Source organism: Dipodomys merriami, unplaced genomic scaffold (genome assembly GCF_024711535.1).
Source record: "Dipodomys merriami isolate MVZ:Mamm:240054 unplaced genomic scaffold, mDipMer1.0.p SCAF_421, whole genome shotgun sequence".
In the NCBI taxonomy this organism is placed as follows: domain Eukaryota; kingdom Metazoa; phylum Chordata; class Mammalia; order Rodentia; family Heteromyidae; genus Dipodomys; species Dipodomys merriami.
This window is the reverse complement of record NW_027205838.1, coordinates 176,749-203,434: the sequence shown is the minus strand read 5'-3', so window position 1 is coordinate 203,434 and position 26,686 is coordinate 176,749. Positions and strand designations below refer to the sequence as shown.

The window sequence follows — 26,686 nt, the reverse complement described above, 5'->3', positions numbered from 1 at the left end:
TTGCTTTATGTCCTGATGGCACCCCCACAGACACAGGAACGTAGCTATGAACCCCCTCAGCCCCGGCTTGTGCCACAATGAGAGGCCCTGAACCGCAGCTGCTGTACCGAGTTCTGCGCAGCGCTGCCACGGTGGCCCGCCCTCGGTGCTGTTCTGTGATTGTTTTAATGATGTGCATTTGTAAGAATTTCTGTTTTTCAGAAATAATCTGTTACCTATGTTTTCAAATAAGCTGTCCACATATGTGTCTTGATTTATGAGGTTATATCCCAGTAAACCCACAACAAATTGAAAACGTTGCAAGTTGAAAGTAAAGACCTAGTGTGGGGCTGGGAGGTGGCTCAGTGGTCTAGTGCTTGACTCACATGCATGAGGCCCTGGGTTCAATTCCTCAGTGCCACATAAACAGAAAAACCCAAAAGTGGCGCTGTGGCTCAAGTGGTAGAGGGTTAGCCTTGAGCTGAAGAGCTGAGGGATGGCGCCCAGGCCCGGAGTTCAGGCCCCACGAATGACAAAACCAGCGTGGGGGCTGGGAAGGTGGCTCAGTGGTAGAGCGCTTGCCTTGCATGCCTGAGGCCCTGGGTTCGATTCCTCAGCACCACATAAGCAGAAAAAAAAAAAGCTGGAAGTGGCGCTGTGGCTCAAGTCGCAGAGCGCTCGCCTTGAGCTGAAGAGCTGAGGGACAGCGCCCAGGCCCAGAGTTCAGGCCCCACAACCGGACCAAAAAAACAAAAACAAAAACAAACCAGCATGGTAGCTACTTGGGAAGTGGAAACTGGGAGGATCAGTTTGAGAGTAGTAAAACCCCATCTCAAAGAATAGTTGGGGATGGTAGTGCAGACTTGTCACCCCAGCTATTAGGTACAAGGACCATGGTCAAGGCTGACCCCTGGCCAAAAACAAACAACAAACAGTGCCACTTCTGGCTTTGACTATAAACTCCTATTAGGAAAAGTAACTTTAAGAGTGTTGGGGAAGCCAGGCGCCCATAGCTCACGCCTGTCATCCTATCAGGAGGCTGAGATCTGAGGATCGCGGTTCAAAGCCAGCCCGGGCAGGAAAGACTGTGAGACTCTTATCTCCAATAAACCACCAGAAAACTGGAAGTGGAGCTGTGGCTCAAGTGGTAGAGCGCTCACCTTGAGCTGAAGAGCTGAGGGATAGTGCCCAAGCCCAGAGTTAAAGCCCCACAACCAACCAAAAAAAAAAAAAAAATTTACAGGACCTCTCAATTCCATCAAAAGACAAAGCCTGGGGCTGGGAAGGTGGCTCAGTGGTTGAGTGCTTGTCTTGCATGCTTGAGGCCCTGGGTTTGGTTCCTCAGCACCATATAAGCAGAAAAAGCTCGAAGTGGTGCTGTGGCTCAAGTGGTAGAGCAACAGCCTTGAGCTGAAGAGCTGAGGGACAGCGCCCAGGCCCAGAGTTCAAGCCCCATGACCAACCCCAAAAAAAGACCTATGAATCATGGGCACAGAAAAATAAGAAATATAAGTGAAAGGCACAGAGAACCTATTCAATAAAATAAGAAAACCACGACCGGACCCAAAAAAAAAAAAAAAGGGCTGGGGGTGTGAGGCTCTGAGTTCAGAACCCAGTACAGCCGGGAGTGGGGGCGGGGGGACAACTGGGTGCTGATGACTCACGCCTGTAATCCTAGCTACTCAGGAGGCTGAGGTCTGAGGATCACAGTTCAAAGCAGTGGGGCAGGAAAAGTCTATGAGACTCTTTATCTCAAATTAAGCACCAAAAAGCCAGAAGTAGAGTTGTGGCTCAAGTGGCAGAATACCAGCCTTGAGTAAAAATGCTCAAGGATAGTACCCAGGGTTCAGTGCTCAGGTTCAAGGGATAGCACTTGAACTTGAGTCCAAGCCCCAGAATCACGCCCCCCACACACACACAAAGGGAAAAATAGGCAATATCATATGAATAATAAATTACTCTCCTAAGGATTCATGTACAAAATAAATGGAGGGATATGCCTGAAGGTATTCCCACACAGATGTGGGGAATGTGTTCTCTGCTAAGGGCCGTGTGGATTTTATTACACCACTCACAAGTCATCAAAATGAGCAGTACAAGCAGACAGGCTGCAGACGCTCAGTGAGAAAGACACACCAAAGGATTTCATGGGCTTAAATACAATCTATGGTGTGGATAATCCATTCCCCATGCCTGGCATAAATAAACTTTCTCTCAATGAGGGAGGAGTAGCAGCTGAAGGCTTTCCCACAGTGTGCACACATGTGGGGCTTCTTGCCCGTGTGCACCCTCACGTGGCCTCAGAACGAGGAGTAGCAGCCTGGGGTTCTCCCGCAGTGCTCGCACCAGTAGTGTGTCTCCCCACGGTGGGTTCTCACGTGGTCGTGGAAGTAGGAAGGGCAGCTGAAGGCTTTCCCACACTCGGTGCACACGTACGGTTTCGCCCCTGTGTGTGGGTGTGTGTGTGTGCGCTTGTGTCGTCTGAAACGCTTTCCTGCACATGCCACACTCATGGGTTTTCTTCTGGAGATGAGGGGCAGGAGATTGTCCCATGTCTCTTCCATTCCAAAGATTTTTTTTTTTTTAACTGGGATTCTGTCCACCTACCTTAGACACCCTCCTCTGGGGCTCAGGGGTACAGGGGTTCGTGATGCTATCCTTCACCTGAGCGGGTGAACAGGCCCCACATCCCTCACATGGATTGGGGCTGTGTCCCACGACAGATTTTTGTTCATGAGCGCAGGCTCTCCCACACCTATTGGGCTCGTGGGGTGTGCCCCCAGGGGCGATGTTCTTGCACACAGTAGGATCCCCCCTCCCCACCGTGCGGCTCTTCATTCCCTTCACAATGGCTGTCCACAGGAGGACTGTGGACAAAAATGATGCAGTCAGGTAGAGTGGCTCATGCCTATAATCCCAGCTACTTGGGAAGCAAAGATTAGAAGGATCATGGTTCAAGGTTAGCTCAGGCCAAGTTAGCAAAACCCCATTTCAATCAAAATACCAGACATTGTGGGTCACACCTGTGATGCCAGCTACATGAAACATATACATAGAAGGATCTAGCTCCAACACCAGCCCTGGGCAAAAAAACTCATGAGACCTCATCTAAAAAATAACAAGCGAGGCACGGGGTGGCTCATGCCTGTAATTCTAATTACTCAGGAAGCTGAGATAGGATCAATGTCCAAAGCTAGCCCCGGGGAAGCAAAGTCTGTGAGACTCCAATAAACCACCAAAAAGCCAAAAGTGGAGCTGTGGTACAAGTGATAGAGCACCAGCCTTGAGGGCAAACGCTCAGGGACAGCACCCCTGAGGTCATGCCCCAGTGCTTGCACACACATAATACATTGCAAATGATGTAAAAATAAATGCTTTACTGGGGGGAGCCAGAAGCAATGTGGAGTCCGGCTGGTTTTCCCTGACTGGGTATAGTCTCAGGGGCGAGTGTGAATCCGCTCACCACTTTAGGGATCCCGGCCTCTGATGGGCGGTGTGGACATACGTGCACCGAGGCCTTCTGGTGCAGACTCTGTGAACCCTGCTTGGCAGGGGCTGTGTCCCTTCATCTACAGTGAGTCTAACTCCGCTGAGACCCCACCATGCTGCCTGGAGCTGCTCACCTCCCACGCTGCTGGGGCCCCAGCCTGGCCCCAGGCTTGTCCACTCTCCACGTGGGTCCACACAAAGACCCCGCATGGTTTCCGGTGAGTGTTACCATCGCCTCACCGTGGCCGAGTTCTGCTGTGGCTTCCACCTCGAGTGCGACGCCCTGCGACCCCAGCGACCCCACTGACCCCCGCCCCCACCCCGGCTAGCCTGGCCCCCAGATGCAGGCGCGGGGAGTGGCTCAGGGGTACAGCGACTGCCTGACACGTGTGCGAGGCTGTTTACCCGCAGTTCTGCAGATGAACAAAAGAGAAAACGCAGGAAATGGAACCACAGAGCAACAGTTTCAGTTCAACACCCCGACCTCTTACCAGTCAGGCACTATTCTGCTTGGGCCACGCCCCCACCAGTAGAGCCAAAGTTCCTCCTTGGCCACGCCCTGTCATATTAGCCACGCCCCACGGTGTTGGTCACGCCCTCCACTGAATGAGCCACGCCCCTACGGCCTTGAAGAAAGGACAGAGCTAGCTCAGAGCTAGAAAAGCTTCGGAGCCTCAGCTAATGGAGGATTTTCTCAATAATACAGACAAGGATAACATACTTATTTCTTACTTTAAATAGAAAAAAAGAAATGGAATAATAAAATCAGGAGTCAAAAGTCCATCGTCTTCAAATCCTCTTTCTAGCCTTTTCTACTACTGTTTGGTCAAGGTGTGTGGCCCTGCAGCAGAACAGGGAGGAGGCTAAATTAGCCACCACCATTAAAACTTCAGCTGAAAAAAAATTTTTTATACCATCTGATATCAGCATTTTCTCATCTACTTGGGGCTTCCCCCCCCCTTATTTCCCACTTTGCCTGAGCATTTTGTCTGCCCTCAAAATTACTAAAGAGGACCTGTTCTTCAGATTATTTTTGCCTGTGGCAGATGCATCCATTTGGGCCTTCCTTAGGAACTAAAGTCTCCCTTTTATGAAGAGATTCTCATCTATCAAGTGGATCCCCGTTCGAATGTTTTTGTTTTTAGTCATTTTTGTTCTGCAAGATGTCCCCTCTGTGCACGAACCCCTAATTTCCACAAAGCATAAAGAAATAATCCAGTTCAGCCTTTACTCCAGTCAGTGGGGGCTTCCCTTGCTCCCTCTTACACAACCTAAGCTGCAAGTTCAACTGTGGTTTATACTCTGTTTGAACTATCTTGACCTCTCTCCCTGGAAAGAAAACCCAGAAACCAGAGGAGTACACTGAAGAATCAACTCCTAGCCTTCTGAAGCTGCGGACTTAGGATTGGATGAGTTGCTAGGGGTTTTTAGACCTGACAAAATTCAATACTTCTGGATGCTGACCCAGGGATCTAGGGCTCCCACTAACTTAGGAGGTTTTTAAGATGACATTAAAATAAATTTGGATTTGCTCATAAAAAAATACTTATTTCTCAAGAAATACTTCCACAGCCAGGCAGGGGGATCCCTGCATGCGCTGAAAGAGGCATCAGCAGCTGCTGGCGAGCACCTGTGGCTCATGCCTGGAATTGTAGCTACTCGGGGCTGAGGACTCAGGACCATGGTTGAAAGCAGCCCAGGCAGGAAACGAGACTCTTTGATCTCCAATTAACTCACAAAAATAAAATAAAATAGAGCTGTGGCTCATGGGGTAGTGTGGGGCACACAGGCAGCAAAGACGGCCCTGAGAGGAAGTTGAGTGGGCAGAGCCCCATTTGTTTACGTTCAGTGCATAAACAGCTCGTGGAAGCTTAGGTGCATGATAGGGTGTGACCTTTACAGTGATTGGTTGGTTCCATTTCCTCCCCTCCCACGAAGTCTTTTGCTTTAAAAAGGGCTTGCTGTGTGGTAATAAACGAGTCCCAGCTGGACTTGACTCCCTTGACTCCCAGCTGTGATTGTCTCCTGGGCTACCTTTCCTCAGACCAGTCCGTCTTTCCTGGAGGGACAAAGACCTGACAGGGTAGAGTGCAAGCCTTGAGTGAGCAAGAATACAAGGCCTGGAGTTCTAGTATCAGCACAAAATAAACACACAAAAGACTGGTGAGCCGGGTGCAGGTGGATGGCTCACACCTGTAATCCTAGCTACTCAGGGGATTGAGATCTGAGAATTTCGGTTCAAAGCCATTCCTGACAGGAAAACTGGTGAGACTGTTCTTTCCAATTAATCACCAGAAAACTGGAAGTCACATGTGGCTCAAAGTTGTAGAGCACTAGCCTTGAGCAAAAAAAAAGTCGGGGGCAGCACCCAGGCCCTGAGTTCAAGCCCTATGGCTGACCAAACAAACAAACAAAAAAACACTGGTGACCAAGTAAAACCAAATACCAATGATCCATGAAGTCTGTGTCCTGAGGGAACTTCTGACTCCATGAGGGTTAAGATGGTGATTTGAAAAGAGGCAACACTGTTCAAATCTATTCTGACTTCTTGGCCTGAGGAAGAAAGTCCAGGACGCAGCGAGGGAAGGGAAAAAAGGAGGCCGCTTACCCACAGCAGCCAGGTTCCTGCAGGTGCCCAGCACCAATCACCTCCCAGCACTGTGCCTCTGAGCTGCGTCCAGACAGGCACACTCTTCTGGGTGAACGTCACTGCCACGTCCTCAAAGACCAAAAGTCCTGCAGCCATGCTACAGACGGTGTCATCCCAATGCCGCGTCCCCCCACACAGCAAGAGGACAAAAGCCACACAGCACCACTGGTGACGAAAAGGGCTTTGGAGGCCTGACACAGGAACAAGATCGACCCTTCTGACACAGGACACTGAAGCTGCTACTCAGGTGGCTGAGCAGAAACTGAGACATGGTCCACTCTAAAGTTACTGTTTGCCAGGCAAAGTCTCAAGGCAGAGACTACTTGAAGGAGAGAGCTAGCCAGGACAGGACAGAGTCCATATATGACATTCTGATTTCCAACTAACCAGCAAGAAGCTAGATGTGGACGTGTAGCTCAAATGGTACAGCATTAGTTGTGAGTGGAAAAAAAAAAAAAGCCAAGTGAGAGAATGAGGCACTGACTTCAAGCCCCAGTTCACTCACTCACTCACTCACACACACACACAGTCATTTATGTTGCTGGAAAGCTGAGACTTGAGAAAACACTGTGATTGGGATAGACAGATGGCAGCTTGGCACAGCTGGCACGTGCTCCTGTTGAATTTACTCCTGGAAAAGGATAAATTAAAGGATTCCTCTCACCCACCCCACCTCTGCGCTCTGGATGAGGAGGACCCCCCTCTACCCACCTGCATGCCTCCCTTGGGAGCCCACCAACAAAATGTGATAATCAAGTCTTGGGTTCAGCTTGCCTCAGTTTCCCAGAGAGAGTCCTACTAGGCTCTTTCTTGTCTTTATCGCTCCCTGAGGAAGAGAATGGTTCCTTCCCAGGTCTCAGGTACTTGCTGACCCCGTGGCAGAGGGTTCAAACTCTCCACTAACCAATTAATCCTTCCTCCCCTTCTCTCCTCTCCTCTCTTACCTTCCTCTCCTTCTTTCCCTCTCCTTCCTTTATATTTTTTGTGCTTTGAGACAGAGTACCTCCTGTGCAGCTCAGGATGGACTGGAACGTTTGATTCTCCTACCTCCTGCCTTCTGAGTGCTGGGACTACAGGCCTGCACCACCACACCCGGCTCAGCAATCCTTTTTAAGCATTTCCTTACTACGTTTGGCTGTTGTATTTCACACAAGCGGGACCCAGCAACCCAGTCCCCTGTTTCTCAACCCATCATTCCTCAGAACCTGTCCATCCACCGGTGCCCTAATCTAAGCCAACACAAAAATAAACAGACACCCCTCCTTTTGCTGCCAGGTGGATAATTTCCTATCAGGGTCCCCCCAGATTAGCCCTCCTCCCCTCTGATCCCTGCGTGTGTACCCCAGAGACCCTGTCGCTTGATTTTGGAGACGTGTGGAGACCCCAGTGCTGTGCGGGCAAAAGTCTTTTTGAACAGGGTCTAAGTACACATTTGATTATCACAGGAATCAGGCCTGGCGTGGCCCGTTTACCGTGCGAGCCACTACAGCCCTGGGCAACCCCCAAGCTGTCCCCCTGCTGCCCAGAGTCCTCCAACGGGACCCCAGCCCGCCCAGGCTGCCGCGGCGAGGCTGCCCCGGACCCGGGGTTCTCCTGACCGTGGACCACGGGTCTCGCGGAGACCCAGACCCGCTCCCCGCCGCGGTCGGCCCAGGCTCGGCTCCCGCCCCGCACTCTCCACCCTCCGCCTGTCCTGGGGTGTCCGGGGCCGTGCTCCCCGCGACCCCACGGCCGGCGCCGGCCAGCGCGGGGACCCGACGGCAGCCAGGCGGGAGGCGCGCGAGATCCCCGTGCAGCGACGCCCCGCCCCGCGCCCCGATTGGACAGGGCTGCGGACGGCGGCGCTCACGGCCTGACTGCGAGGCTCAATCCCCGGAAACTCTGATTGGACAAGCGCCGTGATTGGGCGGTTCTCCAAGAGTTGAACAGCTGGAGCCCAAGGGACCGAACCCCGGGACCTCCCGTGTCCCCAGGCCGCTCCTTGAGCGGTGCCGGGCCCCGAGAGGGAACCTGCCCGCCCCGCAGCCTGAGCAACGAGCGCGCCTGGCTGGCCCCGCCCCCTGCAGCCTGAGTGACGAGCGCGCCTGGCTGACCCCGCCCCCTGCAGCCTGAGTGACGAGCGCGCCTGGCTGACCCCGCCCCCTGCAGCCTGAGTGACGAGCGCGCCTGGCTGACCCCGCCCCCTGCAGCCTGAGTGACGAGCGCGCCTGGCTGACCCCGCCCCCTGCAGCCTGAGTGACGAGCGTGCCTGGCTGACCCCACCCCCTGCAGCCTGAGTGACGAGCGCGCCTGGCTGACCCCGCCCCCTGCAGCCTGAGTGACAAGAGCACCTGGAGCATGCGTGGTTGGCCGGCTCACTCCCCGGGGATGAGCCCAGCTGGCCTGGTCAGTGGGAGGACAACGCGTGTCCCTCCGTGTCCTCCGCGGACGGAGGGGCTAGGTGTGCATCGGAACTCCGGACTCAGCTTCTTTCCACTATGCCCACCACTGTAAAGGGACAGGACTGGGCAGAGGATTGGGGCCCTGGGGTCCCGCAGTGGGGGTTCAGCCCAGGCCGCGAGGTCACTCGAGCAAATGAACTCTTGAAGAACAAGTATCCCGTGCTCACTAGCTATTTAGGAGGCTGAGATCTGAGGGTTGCAGTTGAAAGGAAGCCCTGCAGGAAGGCCTGTGAACTGTCTCCAATTAAACTACCTTCTAGCTTTGATCACAAAGAGGCTCAGGGGTAGCGCCCAGGCCTTGAGTTCAAGCCCAAAGACGGGGGTGGAAGGGTGTGAGGGGGTTTGGGGGTGTCAGTCGTTGAGCTTGAACTCTGGGCCTGGGCGCTGTCCCTGAGCTCTTCAGCTCAAAGCTAGCGCTACCCCCTGAGCCACAGAACCACTTCCGGTTTTCTGGTGGTTCATTGGAGATCAAAGTCTCATGGACTTTACTGCTAAGGCTGGCTTTGAACCATGATCCTCAGATCTCAGCCTCCTGAGTAGCTAGGATGACAGGCGTGAGCCACCGGCGCCAAGAAAAGAGTCTCAGCTGGGAAGGTGGCTCAGTGGTAGAGTGCTTGCCTTGCAAGCATGAAGCCCTGGGTTGGATTCCCCAGTACCACATACACAGAAAAAGCCAGAAGTGGCGCTGTGGCTCAAGTGGTAGAGCAAAAGCAGCTCAGGAACAGTGCCCAAGTCCTGGAGTTCAAGCCCCAGGGCTGGCCAAAAAAGGAAAGGTCTCACAGGTCAAAGTTTTAGCAAGGATTTATTTCAATATAACACTGTGGAAATAGAAGCAGAAAGAGAAATATCTCTTGCTCCCCATGAAGGAGATGAGAGTTGAAGACTCAGAGTGCAGGTTCTTTTTGTTTGGTTTTGGTCGCTTGTGGGGCTTGAACTCAGGGCCTGGGCGCTGTCTCTGAATTCTTTTGCTCAAGGCTGGCACTCTACCACTTTGAGCCACAGCGCCACTTCTGGTTTTCAGCTGGTTAATCGGGAGATAAGAGTCTCACCGACTTTCCTGCCCGGGCTGGCTTTGAACCGCGACCCTCACATCTCAGCCTCCTGAGTAGCTAAGAACACAGGTGTGCCGGGCTCAAGTGGCTCACGCCTGTAATCTTAGCTACTCAGGAGGCTGAGATCTGAGGATCACGGTTCGAAGCCAGCCTAGGCAGGAAATTTCATTAGGCTCCTATCTCCCACTATGTGGTATAAGTCTGGACGCGGCGCTGTGGCTCAAGTGGAAGAGCGCCGGTCTTGAGCAAAACCCCTCAGGGACAGCGCCCAGGCCCTGGGTTCTGGCCCCAGGGCTGGCAGAAACATACACGCGCCTCCTCCGCCCGGGACCCCCTCCCACGCCCGGCCGGCCGCGACCCCGTGCACGTGGCTCCCAGCAAGCAGGCAGCTCTGCAAACTCACTCAACCCTCCTCCTCCGCCCAAGCCCTATCAAGATCGTTTGGGGGTTCCAAAGCAGCCCCCCAATCCTGTCAGGCCCGCTCGGGTCCCCAGTCCACGGGGCCGCCCGGCCCGGCGTCCCCCACCCAAGTCCGGCCCTCTCGCCCGCCAGGAAAAGCCACGGCGCGGCTCACCCGCGGATCCAGGGAGGAGCGCGCTGGAAAGTGCCCTTTGACCCTACGTCCCGAGGCGCCGGCCGCCCGAGCCAAGCTCCCCGTCCGCCGCGACCGGCGGGCGCTGCCGTGAAGAAAAACAGCCGACCGGAAGGACGGACAGCAGCCTGAGCACCGCGGCGGGCCCCGTCCGGCGACGGAGCGACAGCCCGCTTCCGCCTCCGGGTCTCCTGGAAACGGAAGAGAGGAGGAAACCCGCGCGTGGGATTGGTGCACACTCCCGGTTGGGCGGGACATATTGCTTTACCCAATCGGTGACCAGAGCCTCGTTACGCCGGGCCTTTTCCGAGACGCGATTCGGCCCTATCACTGGATCCGCCCCCTCTGGGGCGGGTCTAAGGCAAGAAGGGTCCTGTGGGCGGGACCGGATGTGGGCGTGCTCAAGGCCCTAACTGGGCCTGGTGGAGCGGCTGGGGCGGGGTCTGTCCCGCGGTTGCTCTGAAGCCGAATGGGTGGGGACGAGAGCCACAAATCCCCGTTTCCGGCGGTCCTCGCTGGTGTCTGTGGGGGCAGTTCTTTTTCCTGGTGATGGGAACTCAGCTTACGTCGTGGTCATGACCGAGGTGACGTCACGCCGCCGTCCCCGCGCCGCTGCGATGCCCCGTCGCGGCCGCGAGGTGGCGACGCCGCTCCCCTCGCCCGGGTCTCCCCGCGCGGTCGCGGGCGTGGGCGCTCACGGAGCAGCCCCGGCGGCCCGGCCCGAGGCTCCCCGTGCTCACCGGGGGGACCCCCAGCTCCCAGCTCCGTGCTCGCCGGCTGGGCGCAGCGCCGGCCCGGGCTCCCCCGCCAGGACAGGGCCGCGGGCTCAGAGTGTGCACCATCGCCATCACCCAGAGCCGACCACCGTCACCCTGGGGGCAAACCACCGAAGACGAAATCGGAGTTGTTGTCACCCTTTGGGCTAAGCGAAAGTTTCGTAAGTTGGACACAATACAGCAATCACACACACACACACACACACACACACACATCGATCAACCGTGAGAACATTTCACATTTGCTCTTTGAAGGCCCATGTAAAAGACCAAACGGGTGTGGTGGCTCAGGCCTATAATCCCAGACGCTGAGGGGGCAGAGGTAACTGAATCATGATCCCAAACCTTCCTAGACACAATATTGGAGGAGCAAAATCATTGGGGGAGTGATTTCAGTGATGGGCACTTAACCTAAGGTGTTATGGAACAGCGCCTGCCTAACAAAAAAGAGAGAAAGGGACAGGGGGAGAGGAGGGAAAGAGAAGAGCCTGGTAACACATTAGGGTTTTTTGTTTTGTTTTGTTTTTGTCGGTCCTGGGGCTTGAACTCTGGGCCTGGGCGCTGTCCCTCAGCTCTTTAGCTCAAGGCCAGCACTCTACCCCTTGAACCACAACACCACTTCCAGCTTCTAGTCGCTTATTGAAGATAAAAGTCTCATGGACTTTCCTGTCCCGGCTGGCTTTGAACGGTGATCCTTACATCTCAGCCTCCTGAGTAGCTAAGATGACAGGCATGAGCTAATGTTGCCTGGCCCACACATTAGAGTATTTTAAGACTGGTAGGGAAGATTTTAAATCTGCAATGAAAGGTTGTACCCATAGATGGCACCAGAGACCATGAGTTCAGCTCGGAGTAAAGCATACAAGGTAGAAATTAAATAAAACATTTTCCCCAAAAATGAACGTACTCCACTGCCTTTCCATCCCTGGACTCACTGCGGGACAAAGACAACCCCATGGTTTAGATGTGTGAGTTGGGCCTTGATGTGGCTCAATGTGTGTGTGTGTGTGTGTGTGTGTGTGTGTGTGTGCGTGTGCGCATGCATACAAATAAATAGCTGTGTGTCAATTACTTATGTCTGTACTGTAATAATCAAAAACCAGAGATTGAGAGGATCAAGGTTTGAGGCAGACACATAAAATGCTATCACAATAGATAGTTGGACTACAGCAGTGCAGACCTGTCATTCCAGCTATGTAGAAAGTATAAATAGGAGGATTGAAGTCCAGGCCAGGTGGAGCATACAACGAAGACTTTATTAGAAAAATAATGAAGTCAGGCATTAGTGACTTAAACCTGTAATCCTAGCTACTCAGGAGGCTGAGATCTGAGGATCGGGGTTTAAAGCCAGCCTGTGCAAGAAAGGCTGTGAGACTCATCTCCAAGAAACTGCTCAGAGGGCTAGGAAGGTGGCTCAGTGGTAGAGTGCTTGCCTTGCATGCCGGAGGCCCTGGGTTCAATTCCTCAGCACCACATAAGCAAAAAGAAGAAAGCCAGAAGTGGTGCTGTGGCTTAAGTGGTAGAGCGCTAGCCTTGAGCTGAAGAGCTGAGGGACAGTGCCTAGGCCCAGAGTTCAGGCCCCACGACCAGACCCCTGCCCCCCAAAAAAAAGAATGCTCAGAAAATGGAAGTAGGGGGCTGGGAAGGTAGCTCAGTGGTAGAGCGCTTACCTTGCATGCCTGAGGCCCTGGGTTCGATTCCTCAGCACCACATAAGCCAAAAGAAAAAAGCTGGAAGTGGTGCTGTGGCTCAAGTGGTAGAGTGCTAGCCTAGAGCTGAAGAGCTGAGGGACAGCACCCAGGCCCAGAGTTCAAGCCCCATGACCAAAATAAATAAATACATAAATAAATAAATACATACATACATAAATAAAACAAAAAACAAAACTGTAAGACTCTATCTCTAATTAACCAGACTTGAGGCCTGGTTCAAGTGGTAGAACATCTGCTTAATAAGTGCAAAAGGCCCTGAATTTAAATGCCAGGACTGCAAAAAAAAAAAAAACCCTGTAAAATGTGTGTGTGTGTGTGTGTGTGTATAATCTGTGTTAAGGCACTGATGGCTCATGACTGTACACCTAACTGTTCACAGGGCTAAGATCTGAACATTAGGGTTCAAAGCCAACCTGGACAAGAAAGTCCATGAGACTCTTATCTCTAATTAAAAATACCAAAAGGCCAAAAGTAGAGCTATGGCTCAAGTGGTAGAGTGCTAGCCTTGAGTAAAAGAAGGTCAGGGATAGTGCCTAGATCCTGAGTTCAAGCCCCAGAACTGGCAAAAAGAAAAGAAAAGAAAAAGAAATATATTCTACCTAACTTATGTAACTGTAACTACTCTGTACATCACTTTTTTTTTTTTTTTGGCCAGTCTTGGGGCACTGAGTTTTGCTCAAGGCTAGCACTCTACCACTTGAGCCACAGCGCCACTTCTGGCTTTTTCAGTTTATGTGGTGCTGAGGAATCGAACCCAGGCTTTTGTGCATATTAGGCAAGCACTCTACCACTAAGCCACATTCCCAGCCTGTACATCAGCTTTATAATAATAATAAAAAAATGTAATGACTAGCTGGGTGCTGGTGGCTCACGCCTGTAATCCTAGCTACTCAGAAACTGAGAGCTGAGGATCGTGGTTCAAAGCCAGCCTGTGCAGGAAAGTCCATGAAACTCTTATCTCCTATTAACCTTCAGAAAACCAGTAGTGGTGCTGTGGCTCAAGTGGTAGAGCACTTGCCTTGAGCTGAAGAACTCAGGGACAGCACCCAGGCCCAGAGATCAAGCCCCATGACTGACAAAAAAAAGAAAAAGAAAAAGCAGCGCAAGTCTGGAAGCTAGAGGGCCTGGGCTCAAACCCTTGCTTAACCATTTAGCAGCTGTGTGGTCCTGACTAGGCGCTGTGGTTTCAAAGTGGAAAAGTCATTCCCAAAACTCTTCCATTGATGGCATTTGAGATGGAGCCTCAAATGATTGGATAAATGGGAAGGTGATTAGTAAAAGGGTCATGAGGAGCCAGGCACAGTAATGCATTCCTGTAATCCCAGCACTTGAGAAATGGAGGCAGGAATCTACAAATTTCCAGGCCATCTTAGGCAACACAGGGCTCAATAAATAAATAAATAAATAAATAAATAAATAAATAAATAAATAAATAAATAGGCCAGGCTGGTGCTGGCGGCCCAGGAGACAGGGATCTGAGGATCAACGCTTGAAACTAAACTCCGTGAGATTCTCTTATCTCCAAGTAACCACTAAAATGTTGGGACTGGAGCCTGGACTCAAGTGGTACAGTCCCAGCCATTCATTGGGCCAAAATAAAAAAATTTAAAAAACACACAAAGGTAAGTGCAAAATCCTGAATTCAAGCCCCAGTGCAGAAAAAGAAAAAAGAAAGCCAGAGGGAAGCCAGAGGGAAGGTGTGTCACACTGGATGTGGATGTGACCTCAGGCCTGGGACCCTCCCCTGGTCCTCCGGGAAGCTTGACTGGGTGGCCCAAGATGTGACCACCAGGTATGCCAGTTGCCTAGGTGACCCAGGTACTGGGTGGAGACTTAACCAAAAGGAGGGAGGAGTCTGCCTCCCCTTCCCAGGCCCAGAGTTCAAGACCCACAACTGACCAAAAAAAAAAAAAAGAAAGACACAGCCACCTAGAAACAGAGATGGAGACAGAGAGAGCTGATGCTTCCCCAAAGCAAGACATCCAAGACTTCACCTCCACTAGACCTGAGAGAGGCAGGAGAGGCGCTTCCTGGAACCTCCCTGGAGAAGGGGGGGGCAGTTCCACAGAGAGGCATGAGTTCAAACCCCGGTCTTGTCCCCAGAGCCCTGGGAAACACTAGGCCACCCAGATCCACACAAATCACCACAGCCATCGGGAGTGCAATGGCAGCATGTGTCCACCAGGGGGCACAAGGACAGCCTGGCCTAATGCTAGGTTATTGGAGACATTCCCTGGGGGGACAGGAGGAGCCTCGGAATGGGGGACAGTGTCCCCCAGGCCCACCAGTGTGTCCCAGGGCCCCTGGCCTGTCCGCATCTTACTCCTTCATGTTTCTAGGCCACTGGACACCTGCACAGCGGGGTAACTTCTCATCTCAGGTCCTAGTTGGGGTTTCTATCTTGAGTTTAGGGGTGTTTGGGGTTTTATTTGCTGGGAATAAAACCAGGGCTTTTGAGCTGGGCACTGGTGGCTCACGCCTGACATCCCAGCTACTCAGGAGGCTGAGGGCTGAGGATCACGGTTCAAAACGAGCCTGGGCTGGAAATTCTGTGAGACTCTTTTTTTGTCGGTCGTGGGGCCTGAACTCTGGGCCTGGGCGCTGTCCCTCAGCTCCTCAGCTCAAGGCGAGCGCTCTACCACTTGAGCTACAGCGCCGCTTCCGGCTTTCTGGTGGTTTATTGGAGATAGGAGTCTCACGGACTTTCCTGCCCGGGCTGGCTTTGAACCGCGATCCTCAGCTCTCAGCCTCCTGAGTAGCTAGGACGCCCGGCCTGTGAGACTCTTCTCTCCAGTTATCCACCAGACAACAGCGCCCAGGCCCAGAGTTCAGGCCCCAGGACCAACAAAAGAAAAGAAAAGTGAAAACCAACTTCCCCAAACTGCAGGGTGCACTGGCTGAGGCCTGGGGCGGAGGAGCCAGGCAGGCGACACACAGGCTTCCCACCCAGCAAGGCCGCCGCGCTCCTCACGCGGCCCGGCCCCGGCCTCCACTCCGGCGCGACCTCCCCGCGGCCCGCAGCTCGGCGTCCCACCTTCCTTCCCTCAGCGGGATCCAAAGGGTTAAGGAAGCGCTCGGGACTCGTTGACGGACAGTCCCGGCAGAGCCGGCCAATCAGCGACGCGGAAACGTGATGCACGTGGGACGCCCGCCTCGTGATTGGCTGGCGCTGCCAGCGGCCGCTCCGGAGCGAGCCCGGGCCCACGTGCAGCTGCGGCTCCGTCAGTGATGGACCGCGGGGCCCAGGTGGTGGTGGTGGTGGGCGGGGCCGGGACGCGGGAGGGGCGGGGCGGGGCGGGGCCAGACGGGTCAAATGGCCCCCCGCGTGGGGGCGGAGGCACCGCCTCCTGCCCTGAACTTGGTTGACCCGGCGGCTTCCGCTCTGCGCGGCTCTCCGGCCCCGCCCGGGGGTGGAGGGCGGTGCGTGGCTGGCAGGCCTGCTTCCTGGAGGGGCGCTGGGGGGGTCCGGGCCTGGGGGGGCTGGGGGGGCAGCCCCGGGGGAGGGACGGGAGTGGATGGGTGGGCCAGGGTCCGTCTGTCTGTCTGTCTCTTTTCTCATAAATTCTACCTGGCAAACTCTTACTCATCCTACACAACCCTTGGCTTTTTTGCCCTCAGGAAGTTGTCTCAAATCTTAAGATTTCCCTTTTGGGGGGCTCTCCGGCCTCACCATCCCTGACTGTTCCCCCAGGGAGTATGTGGGTGTCCCATGGCAGAGGGGGGAGACCTGGGGGTGCAAGGCTTGGGACATCCCTTGCCACCTCACCAGCACCAACATGTGATGCAGGCCCCCAAATACCCCCAGGTGCTGGCAGCCCGGCTCCAGGGTGGGGTTGGGGGACGGGGCTGCGGTTTGTGGGTCACTTCTGGACCTGCGGTCTCCGTGTTGTGCATCTCTGACCAGAGTCCTGCGTGCGTTTGCTTTCAGATGACCTCTGAGGACCAGCTCCCCAAGAGTTCCGCCATCATGGAGACTCCGGTGAGAAGGGCAGGTGGGAGAGCGCCCAGGTGCCAGTCCCCCTGTCTTGGGAACAGGGGACCAGGCGTGGGCAGCTGGAAGCAATGACCCATCGCTGGTGAGGCAGGCCGGGCCCCCAGCCCCCAGCCCCAGCTGCTTTCTGAAAGTTAAGCTGGCCGGCAGTGGGGCAGGTGACTCCTCTTAAACGTCCTGAGTCAGTTATTTGTTTTTGGTCATTTGTGGGACCTGAACTCTGGGCCCAGGCACTGTCGCTGAACTCTTTTTTGCTCAAGAGTAGCCCTACAACCATTTTGAGCCACCACGCCACTTCCTGCTTCTTTTGGTGGCTCATTGGAGATGAGAGTCTCACGGGGACTTTTCTGCCCTAACTGGCTTCAAACCATGATCCTCAGATCTCAGCCTCCTGAGGAGCCGGGATACAGGCGTGAGCCGCCAGCACCTGGCTATTCAGTTAATATTTTAACTTCCCGACACCCCCACCCCCACCGCCAGGGCTGGAAGGACCAGATGGTAAATATCTGAGGTTTTATTTTTTTTTCTGACAATCTGCAAAATAGAACAATCCTGCTCCCTGATCCAGAAATCCCTTCCAAGGCCCCTGCATAAATATGACCGAACTCCTACTTATGAACATACTGAGAAAGTTTAATTTGCAGGACTTGGGCATGTAGCACAGTGGTAGAGCGTGTACCTAACCTGTGTGAGGCCCTGAGTTCCCACCCCAGGAACCCCCCCAAAAAAAAAGAAAAATGAAAGGCGGATGGATGGGCTCTGTGGCTCAAGCCTATGAGCCCAGCTACTGAGGAGGCCAAGATCAGAGGATCATAACCCAAAGCCAGTCCAGGCAGGAAAGTCCAGGAGACTTGTATCTCCAGTAACCCCAAAAGCCAGAGGTGGAGCTGTGGCTCAGCTGGTAGAGACCCAGCACCCAGGCCTTGCATTCAAGTTCTAGAACCAGCACACACAAAATCACAAAGAAAAACAAGGTTTAATTTATAAATTTAATTTATAAACAAGCCGTGTAAGACAAGCAACAATAACAAGAGATAAAATAGAACAAGTAGAAGAATGAGGGGCTGGGAATGTGGCTCGTGGTAGAGCGCTTGCCTAGCATGCACGAAGCCCTGGGTTCGATTCCTCGGCACCACATAAACAAAAAAAAGCCGGAAGTGGCGCTGTGGCTCAAGTGGTAGAGCGCTAGCCTTGAGCTGAAGAGCTGAGGGACAGCGCCCAGGCCCAGAGTTCAGGTCCCAGGAATGGCAAAAAAAAAAGAAAAAAAAAACAAAAAAAACAGTGACCACATTTAGGGTACCGTGGGGGGTTGGGGGGTGCTGCTCCCCCCTCCCCCTCCCCCCTGGTTTCAGCCTCCTCCCTTCCCCCTCATCCAGGTCCAGCTCAAGTCCTGCTTCCACGGGTAAGGATGCCCACAGGTGAAGGCGGTTCTGGGCCTGCCCGCCCTGCCCAGAGGGCAGGAATTGGCTCCATCAACTCCCCTGGGACTCTGAACCCCTTCCCCCCAAAAAACAACCAAGCCCAGTCCCCAAGGCCAAGTAAGCAGTCACCCGCAGCTTGATTAACACCGATGGAAAGGTTGCTTTCCCCTTCCACGCGCATCTGATGCATGCGTCTCATTTGAGGGGAGCACGGCATGTGGCCGGGGTGTGGCTGGGGGGAAGGACATGGGCCTCACGTGACCCCAGGTCCAGAGGTCACCCCCACTTACAGAACCTTAGGTAGCGTGGCAGTGCCCGCCTGTGTGTCCCTGAGCAAGGCTGGCGCTCTACCACTTGAGCCACAGCTCCGCCTCTGGCTTTGTGGGGGTGGTTTTTCCCCAGGTTGGCTTCCAGTTGCCACCCTCAGATCTCAGCCTCCTGAGTAGCTGGGATTACAGGCGTGAGCCACCGGTGCTGTGGCTCTGGAGTTGGGGCCAGGCTGGGCTGCAGAAGGAGGCCTGCACAAAAAACAAAGGACTCGCGGTCTCCCGGTGGAGCGGCCCAGGGCTGGGCTTCCGGGTCTCCAAGCCTTTCTTCCCTCAGGTTCCCGGAGCATCTTCTAGAGCTCCTCCCGGAGCACCTCATGAAGCAGCTGGGGATTCTCAACCTCCTGGTGAGCAGCGCCCTGGGGCAGTGCTGGCCGCCGCCCTTCGGCCGCTGGTCCTTCTGCTGGTGGGGGTTTTATTGGTCAGTCCTGGGGCTTGAACTCGGGGACCTCGGTCCTATCCCCGAGCTCCTTTTGCTCAAGGCGAGCGCTCTACCATTTGAGCCACAGCACCACTTCCGGTTTTCTGGTGGTTCATTGGAGATAAGAGTCTCACCATCTTTCCTGCCCGGGCTGGCTTTGAACCAAGATCCTCAGATCTCAGCCTCCAGAGTAGCTAGGATGACAGGCGTGAGCTGCCGGTGCCTGGCATGAATTGTTTTTAACTTGATTTAAGGTCAGTGAGTGGCCATGTTTGTGGCCACCTGAGAGGTCCGGGGCACAGGCAAGGGACAAGGACCTGCCAGCAGCCGGGGTCCCTGGCATGCGATCCCACAGGAAGTGACTTTCCCAGGGAGGTGCTCCTGAGGAATGGTTAAGGTCCTGCAGAGATTGACGGGTGGTAGAGCCTGTGCAAATGTCTGAGGTAGAACCCAGTGTCCCTGAATGGAGCCAATATCTGGAGGCCACTGTGTTGGGAGATCTGGGAGGAGGAGGAGGAGGAGGAGGAGGAGGAGGAGGAGGAAGAGAGAACAGAGGTGACCTAAATTGGCATGAGTGTGAGTGTGGTGGACGTATCCTATTTGAGAGGACCAGAGAGGGAAAGCAGCTTTTTCAGGGTCACACAGCATGAGCCATGTCTTGGTTTCAGCTCAAGGAAGTCCAGCACAATATCCAAGAACATCACAATCAGGTGAGTGGGGGGCAGGAGGTGGGGAGGGAAAGTAGGGGTACAGGGGGCTGAGATTCCTCCTCTTGGGAACACAAAGCATGGGGATCCAGGAGGGGCCGGAGTCCATCCCTCAGGACTGGGGGACCCTGGGGCTGTGACCTTGGGGCAGGTGGGGGCCATGCCGGGCTGTCGGCAGAGGAAGGAGGGGCCTGGCTGGGGGCCCTCCCGTGAGACCCCTGGCTCCCCACAAGAGGTGCCTGGCTTGTGTGTTTTGTTGTCAGTCCTGGGGCTTGAACTCTGGGCCTGGGCGCTGTCCATCAGCTCTTCAGCTCAAGGCGAGCGCTCTACCACTTGAGCCACAGCGCCACTTCTGGTTTTCTGGTGGTTCCTTGGAGAGAAGAGTCTCACAATCTTTCCTGCCCAGGATGGCTTTGAGCGGTGATCTCAGATCTCAGCCTCCCGAGTAGCTAGGGTGACAGGCGTGAGCCACCGGCGCCCGGCTCCACGAGACTCTTAAAAGCTCCAATTAACCACCAGAAGGCCGGAAGTGGGGCCGTGACTCTAATGGTACAGCGCCATCCTTGAGCAAAAAAAAAAGACAGTGCCCAGGTCCTGAGTTCAAGCCCCAGGACTGGTCTTGTTTCCTGTCCCCCCCCCCGGCCCCCCGCCAGATCGTTGGCCTCCAGTTTAGTTGGGATGATAGGTGTGAACCCCAACACCCAGCTGCTGGGGGGGGTCGGCTTCATTGTCCAGGCCGTCACTCATCCCAGGCTCCCCCCCCCCCAGGTAAACAGTTTCTTGCAGCAGATGGAGAAGTGTAATAAACTCCTGAAGAAGCAGACCACAGAGGTGAGTCTCGGGGTCCTGCTGGCTGTGGGGGGTCGCTCAGGGAAGGGGTCCCCCACATGGACCTCACACATCCCTCCTGTACTTCCAGCTGGACCTGGGCTGGGTTGCAAAAGAGCTAGCCAGCCCCAAACTCCCCCAGTGTGCCCCAGCCAGGAGCCCACAGGATCCCCCAGACACGGCGGACCCCAAGTCTTCGGACCGGCTGCCCCAGGCCCTGCGGGGGGACGAGCGGCCCCTGCCCCGCGACGCCAGACCCCGGTTCTGGCAGGACGCGCTCACGCAGGAGCTGTGGCGTCTCTTCCTCCAGGCCTCTCACTCGGAAGGTAACTCATGGGGAGAGGGGGCGGGACGGGGGAGGGCGCTTAGGCAGTGTTGGGGTGCAGGGGGGGCAGCTCACAAACCCCTGCTTTTTTTCTCCATGCTCGCCTTGGCCGTGGCCACAGTGACCGCACAGGTTGGGGTGAGTGGCGGCCGGCCTGGGGGGGCTGTGGTCACCCGGTGTGGGCTGAGGGGCCTCTTCCTGCCTGGTCCCTGGGGAGGGGCGCCCCACTGGAGGACCGGGGTGCTCAGCACCTGCAGCTTGCCCCCCCCCATTGACCCAGGGGGATCCCAGGCTGGAGCCCTGGGCGGGCTGCATGGGGTTAACCCCGTCCCCAGGCTCAGGGGGGACCTAGGGGTCCCCTTGACTGCTCCCTGGCCCTGGGCACAGGGGAACGAGGTGCTGGAACGCAGTGACCTGGGTGAATGGGAAAAGGAAGCGGAAGCAGAAGAGGAAGAGGAGGAGGAGGAAGAGGAGGAGGAGACGATGACCCTGGGGAAAAGAGTCCGCTTCCAAACTGGCCAGTTCCATAGTCACCAGCCGGTTTCCATGGTGACCAAGTCTATCCTGTGTCCCCCAAAAGACAGCACCCAGCCCCCCGAGTCCCAGGTGAGCACTCACCGCGAGGACTGGGCTGGGAGGAGAGCATGGCCCCGGCCTCTGAGCGCTTTTCACCCCACAGGAGCTGCCTGATGCCACGGGTCCATTTCTGAAGCCCCTGTAAGTATCCTGCAGCTTGCCGCCCCGAGAGAAGGTGATTTCGGGGAGGAGGGGTAGCTGACTCTCCTGTAGTCCATAAGGGGAAGGAAGTGGGACCAGAGGTGTTGGTTTGACTTCCTGGAAGAAGGGGCATCATGGTTAGGGCCTTGAAGGACGAGTAGGAGTTTGCCCTCCCAAGGCGAAGCATTCCAAGCAGGACGGGTGCAGGGGTCGAGGTGGGGGTGGAGCAAGACTTGAGAGCCCCCGGGGTTTGGAAGGCAGGGGGGTGATCTCCGAACTCTCCCCTCCCGAGAACCTGGGACCCCGAGGACTTCGAGGACACGTGGGACAGGACGGCGGCAGAGCCCGGGCGGTCCAAGCGGTTCGCGGTCCCGCACCGCGTGGAGAAGGTGCGGGTGCTGAACCACGGGGAGCCCGTGCTGTCCGCGGCGGTGAGCAGCTTCTCGCGCCACGCCTTCACCTGCAGCAAGGGCGGCGTCAAGGTGTGGAGCCTGGCTGGCCAGGTGGCGGAGGACGGGCTCCCGGAGAGCCACCTGCGGGCCCAGGCCCAGGTGAGGGGCGGGGCCGGCCTCGCGGGGCGGGGCCACGGGCTCGAGGGCGGGGCCGGCCTCGCGGGGGCGGGGCCACGGGCTCGAGGGCGGGGCCGGCCTCGCGGGGGCGGGGCCACGGGCTCGGGGGCGGGGCCGGCCTCGCGGGGGCGGGGCCACGGGCTCGAGGGCGGGGCCAGGCATAAGGAGTGGTTGAGCAGGGCTGGTACTAGGGGTGGGGCTGGCTGCAGAGGGCGTGGCCGGCGGCGGGCGGGGTTGGGCGTGGCCAGCCCTCGGGGCGGGGCTCAGCCGGCCCGCGGCCCCGCCCACCCAGGTGTCCCCGGCCCGCGGCTCCTACCTGCGCACCTGCCTGCTGGCCTCCGACAACAGCACGCTGCTGGCGGGCGGCCGCCACCTGGCCGGCGTGAAGCTGTGGGACCTGTCGGCGTCCTCGCTGTACGTGAAGAACGAGCTGCCCTGCCCGGCCCTCTCCTGCCAGTCCCTGGCCGCCAAGGTGGAGGAAAACTTGGTCCTGGCCGGCTTCAGTGAAGGGATCGTCCGGGTGTGGGACCTGCGGGTTCACAGCGTGATCAGGTGCGGGGCAGGGTCCCTCCCCCCGCCCCTCCTCCCCCTCCCTCCTCCCCGCCCCGCCCCTCCTCCCCCTCCCTCCTCCCCGCCCCGCCCCTCCTCCCCCTCCCTCCTCCCCGCCCCGCCCCTCCTCCCCCTCCCTCCTCCCCGCCCCGCCCCTCCTCCCCCTCCCTCCTCCCCGCCCCGCCCCCTCCCTCCTCCCCGCCCCTCCTCCCTGCTCTCAAATTCTTCCCTGCCCTCTCTTCCCCACTGCCTGTCTCTTCCCCACTGCCTGTCTCTTCCCCACTGCCTGTCTCTTCCCCACTGCCTGTCTCTTCCCCACTGCCTGTCTCTTCCCCACTGCCTGTCTCTTCCCCACTGCCTGTCTCTTCCCCACTGCCTGTCTCTTCCCCACTGCCTGTCTCTTCCCCACTGCCTGTCTCTTCCCCACTGCCTGTCTCTTCCCCACTGCCTGTCTCTTCCCCACTGCCTGTCTCTTCCCCACTGCCTGTCTCTTCCCCACTGCCTGTCTCTTCCCCACTGCCTGTCTCTTCCCCACTGCCTGTCTCTTCCCCACTGCCTGTCTCTTCCCCACTGCCTGTCTCTTCCCCACTGCCTGTCTCTTCCCCACTGCCTGTCTCTTCCCCACTGCCTGTCTCTTCCCCACTGCCTGTCTCTTCCCTGCCCTCTGCTCTCTTCCCAAACAACTTTTTTTTGTTGCTGTTGGTCGTGGGGCTTGAACTCTGGGCCTGGGCGCTGTCCCTCATCTCTTCAGCTCAAGGCTAGCGCTCTAACACTTGAGCCACAGCACCACTTCTGGTTTTCTAGTGGTTTATTGGAGATCAGAGTCTCAGACTTTTCTGCCCGGGCTGGCTTTGAACTGCAATACTCAGATCTCAGCCTCCTGAGTAGCTAGGATGACAGGCATGAGCCACTGGCTCCCAGCCCCCCCTTTTTTTTGGTGGTACTGGGATTTGAACTCCCAGAAGGAGTGCTGTTTTGTTTTGTGGCACATGCTCGCATAGATGTTTCTGGAAGATGCCAGCATGACTTGGTGGTGAGGGCTTTCTGTGGGCCCACTTGGCAGTGTGGGTAGACTGAGGCTCAGGATCGCAGGGAGGATGGAGTCGAGGGCATGGGGGCAGCTCGGGCCTCCGAAGTCCCCTTCCTAGGCTTCCATTATGTGGCTGACCCCCTTGCGAGGCCATGGGCCAGCGGGCAGTGGTGTCCGGGGCACGTGCTTGGCGTCGTCACCCCCTCCCCGCGGCCGCCCCTCCAGGGACATCTCCTGCCCCCTCAACGGAGCGCGAAGCCTGGCGGTGAAGAGCCACAAGGTGTGGGCGGGGGGCCTGGACGCGTGTCTGCGCTGCTGGGACCTGCGGATGGCTAAGGAGTTAAGGAAATTCCCATTCAACTCTCAGGTGCGTGGCGGGGACAGACTGGGCTCCGCGTGGGCAGTCATTCGGGGTGGCCGCGTCTTCCCAAGTCATCCCAAGGGACAGGGACATGAGCCAAGCCATGGCGGCCTGTCCTGCCAAAGCTGGGCAGAGGAGGAGGAAAGCCAGTTTTACAACTTCCTGGCATCTACAGCACAACCCTCAAAGGAAAGGAGTCCAGTGCTAGTGGCTCACCACTGTAAATCCAGCCACTTGGGAGGAAGAGAGCTAAGGATCGCAGTTTGAAGCCAACCTGGGCAAGAAATTCCATGAGACTTTTTGTTTTTGTTGGTCATGGGGCCTGAACTCTGGGCCTGGCACTGTCCCTCAGCTCTTCAGCTCAAGGCTAGTGCTCTACCACTTGAACCACAGCGCCGCTTCTGGATTTCTGGTGGTTCATTGGAGATAAGAGTCTTACAGGGACTTTACTGCCTGGGCTGGCTTTGAACCCAGATCCTCAGGTCTCAGCCTCCTGAGTAGCTATGACGACAGGCGTGAGCCACCAGCGCCTGGCTCAATGAAACTTTTTTTTTTTGGGGGGGGGGTCCGGTCATGGGGCTTGAACTCTGGGCCTGGGCGCTGTCCCTCAGCTCTTCAGCTCAAGGCTACTGCTCTACCACTTGAGCCACAGCACCACTTCCAACTTTTTTCTTTTTGCTTATGTGGTGCTCAGGAATTGAACCCAGGGCCTCAGGCATGCAAGGCAAGCGCTCTACCACTGAGCCACCTTCCCAGCCCCTCAGTGAGACTCTTATCTCCAGGTAACCAACAAAAAGCTGGAAATGGGGCTGTGGCTGAAGTGGTAGAGTGCAAGCATTCAGTGGCGAGGCTCAGGGACAGCGCCCGCGTCCCGAGTTCAAGCCCCAGCACCGGCACAGAAGCTTCAGGTGCTCCTGCTCTAAACCCAGGAGCTGCAAACCCTGTGCGTGTGTTCCACAGACCATGGCAACCGGAAGTGCCCAGGCAGACAGCAGGCCTTGGGGCTGGACCCTGCGCCCGTCCCCCTCTCCCCCTCTCAGGGTCTGATCACATCCCTCCCCCCTCCCCCCCCAGATCATGAGCCTGTGCCAGAGCCCCCAGGATGACCAGCTGATTCTGGGCCTGGCCAACGGCCAGCACTGGCTGCAGCCCTCCGCCGAGACCCCAGCACACATGGCGGGGAGTAAGGGGGAACTCATTCTCGGGGTGACATTCTCCCCGTATGGTAAGTGACCAGGCAGAAGTTCCGCCGAGGATTCCCCCTCCCCTCCCCCCAAGGCAGCCCCAGACCCTGCCCAACCCTGCCAGGCTGCCCCAGGGCCTTTGCTGGTGTGGGCAGGGGGGGCGGGGCTGCTGCCATGACCCATGCTTGGTTCCAGGGCAGTGGTGGGCCAGCGTCGGCATGGACGACATGGTGACCATCCACGCCATGCCCACGGGAGCCAAGGTCTTCCAGGTACCACGGTGGCTGCGGGAGGGGACATGAGTGACCGTGGGGGACCTGTGTTCCCTGGGGTGTCCCCAACGCGTCTCATGAGACGGCCGCACCCTCCCAGGTCCCCGAGACTTCCGGCATCAACTGCTGCGCCGTGTCCTCCAGCAACCGTCTGGTGGTCACCGGCTCCCAGCACCACGCCACGGTGTACCAGGTCACCTACTGAGCGCCCAGGCCCCGCCTCGCCCCCCCCCCACCCCCCGGCACCCACCCAGCTCCAGCTGGGGTTCCCTGCTCTCTGGAGGATGTGGGGGAGGGGAAGGAGTGTTGGGGGGGTCCCACAGTCTCTGATCTTTGTCACTGGTAATAAAGCATGTGAAAAGGCCACGTGGGCATCTGTCCCCGCTGAGGGGCGGGGGCGAAGGTGGGGTGCGGCTCTGACCGGGGCTGTACAGCTGCGGTGCGGCACGGTTTGAAGGCTTCCTGTGCTTTCCAGCCAAATTTAGGCCTAGGGTTCCTGGGGCCTGAGTGTGTGTGTGTGGGGGGCAGATCCTGTGAAAATAGGGGTGTTGTGCAGGAAGGGAGGACCCCACCCTCGGGTAGAAAACCACCCAGCCCTGCAGCCATAGGAGCTTATAGCGGGCCCGAGCCCCTGGAGAATGACCACTGCCCACCCCCCCCAGACCTTGATCTCCTGAACCAAGGAATGAATGAACGGAATGAATGATTCCTATCAGCGTGGCCCATGACCCCTGGTTTGGGGACAGTGACTGTGGGCCGGGCCCGGGGAGCCACCGGGGTAGAGCAGGCCGGGCAGACCCACCCCAGTTCCCGACACTTGGACCCTCTCCAGGTGTGGCCTGGGCTCCTGTTTGGATGTGGTTTAGGGGACCCCCCAAAAGACTCATGATGGCGAGGATTGGCCGCGGTGATAAAGGGAGGTGGGGTCCACGGCCATACCACCCTGAACGCGCCCCATCTCGTCTGATCTCGGAAGCTAAGCAGGGTCGGGCCCGGTTAGTACATGGATGGGAGATAAAGGGGGGGGTGTCATTGGGGGCGTGCCCTCCCGCAGGGGCTCATGGGACCTCAGCCCCAGGCTCTTTACCCTCTGGCCAGGAGAGTGGGATCTGGCAGTGTCACCTCCAGATCTGAGGTCCTGAGAGCAGCCAGCCACAGACGGGAACCTCAAATCCCCAAGTCCACATACACTTTTGCCCTTTGTAAGTTTATCACCAGCCCCAGGGTACAGGAAGTGGGGACCAGAGGCATCTGGGGGGCGGGAGGGGCCTTTACCAAGATGGACAGACCTCCT

The 26,686-nt window shown here is 56.7% G+C and overlaps 1 protein-coding gene across 1 annotated transcript; it reads left to right on the top strand.

Annotated features, from left to right (window-relative positions):
• The first annotated feature begins 11,059 nt into the window (after window positions 1-11,059).
• LOC138807609 (transducin-like enhancer protein 6) lies at window positions 11,060-25,758 on the top strand. The gene is made up of 16 exons (XM_069993390.1): window positions 11,060-11,140; window positions 16,620-16,670; window positions 18,059-18,084; window positions 18,707-18,776; window positions 19,519-19,560; window positions 20,326-20,388; window positions 20,477-20,711; window positions 20,832-20,848; window positions 21,098-21,316; window positions 21,390-21,427; window positions 21,720-21,978; window positions 22,289-22,548; window positions 23,801-23,942; window positions 25,011-25,161; window positions 25,316-25,392; window positions 25,493-25,758. Exons 2-16 carry the CDS (start codon window positions 16,620-16,622, stop codon window positions 25,595-25,597), a joined length of 1,755 nt encoding a protein of 584 aa, XP_069849491.1. The 5' UTR covers window positions 11,060-11,140; the 3' UTR covers window positions 25,598-25,758.
• The last annotated feature ends 928 nt before the right edge of the window (window positions 25,759-26,686 follow it).

Coding starts and splice junctions, on each gene's coding strand:
- LOC138807609 (XM_069993390.1), top strand. CDS start 16,620: ATGACCTCTGAGGACCAGCTCCCCAAGAGTTCCGCCATCATGGAGACT. Junction 16,671..18,058: donor CCGCCATCATGGAGACTCCG/GTGAGAAGGGCA, acceptor CCCCTCATCCAG/GTCCAGCTCAAGTCCTGCTT. Junction 25,162..25,315: donor GGTGACATTCTCCCCGTATG/GTAAGTGACCAG, acceptor GCTTGGTTCCAG/GGCAGTGGTGGGCCAGCGTC.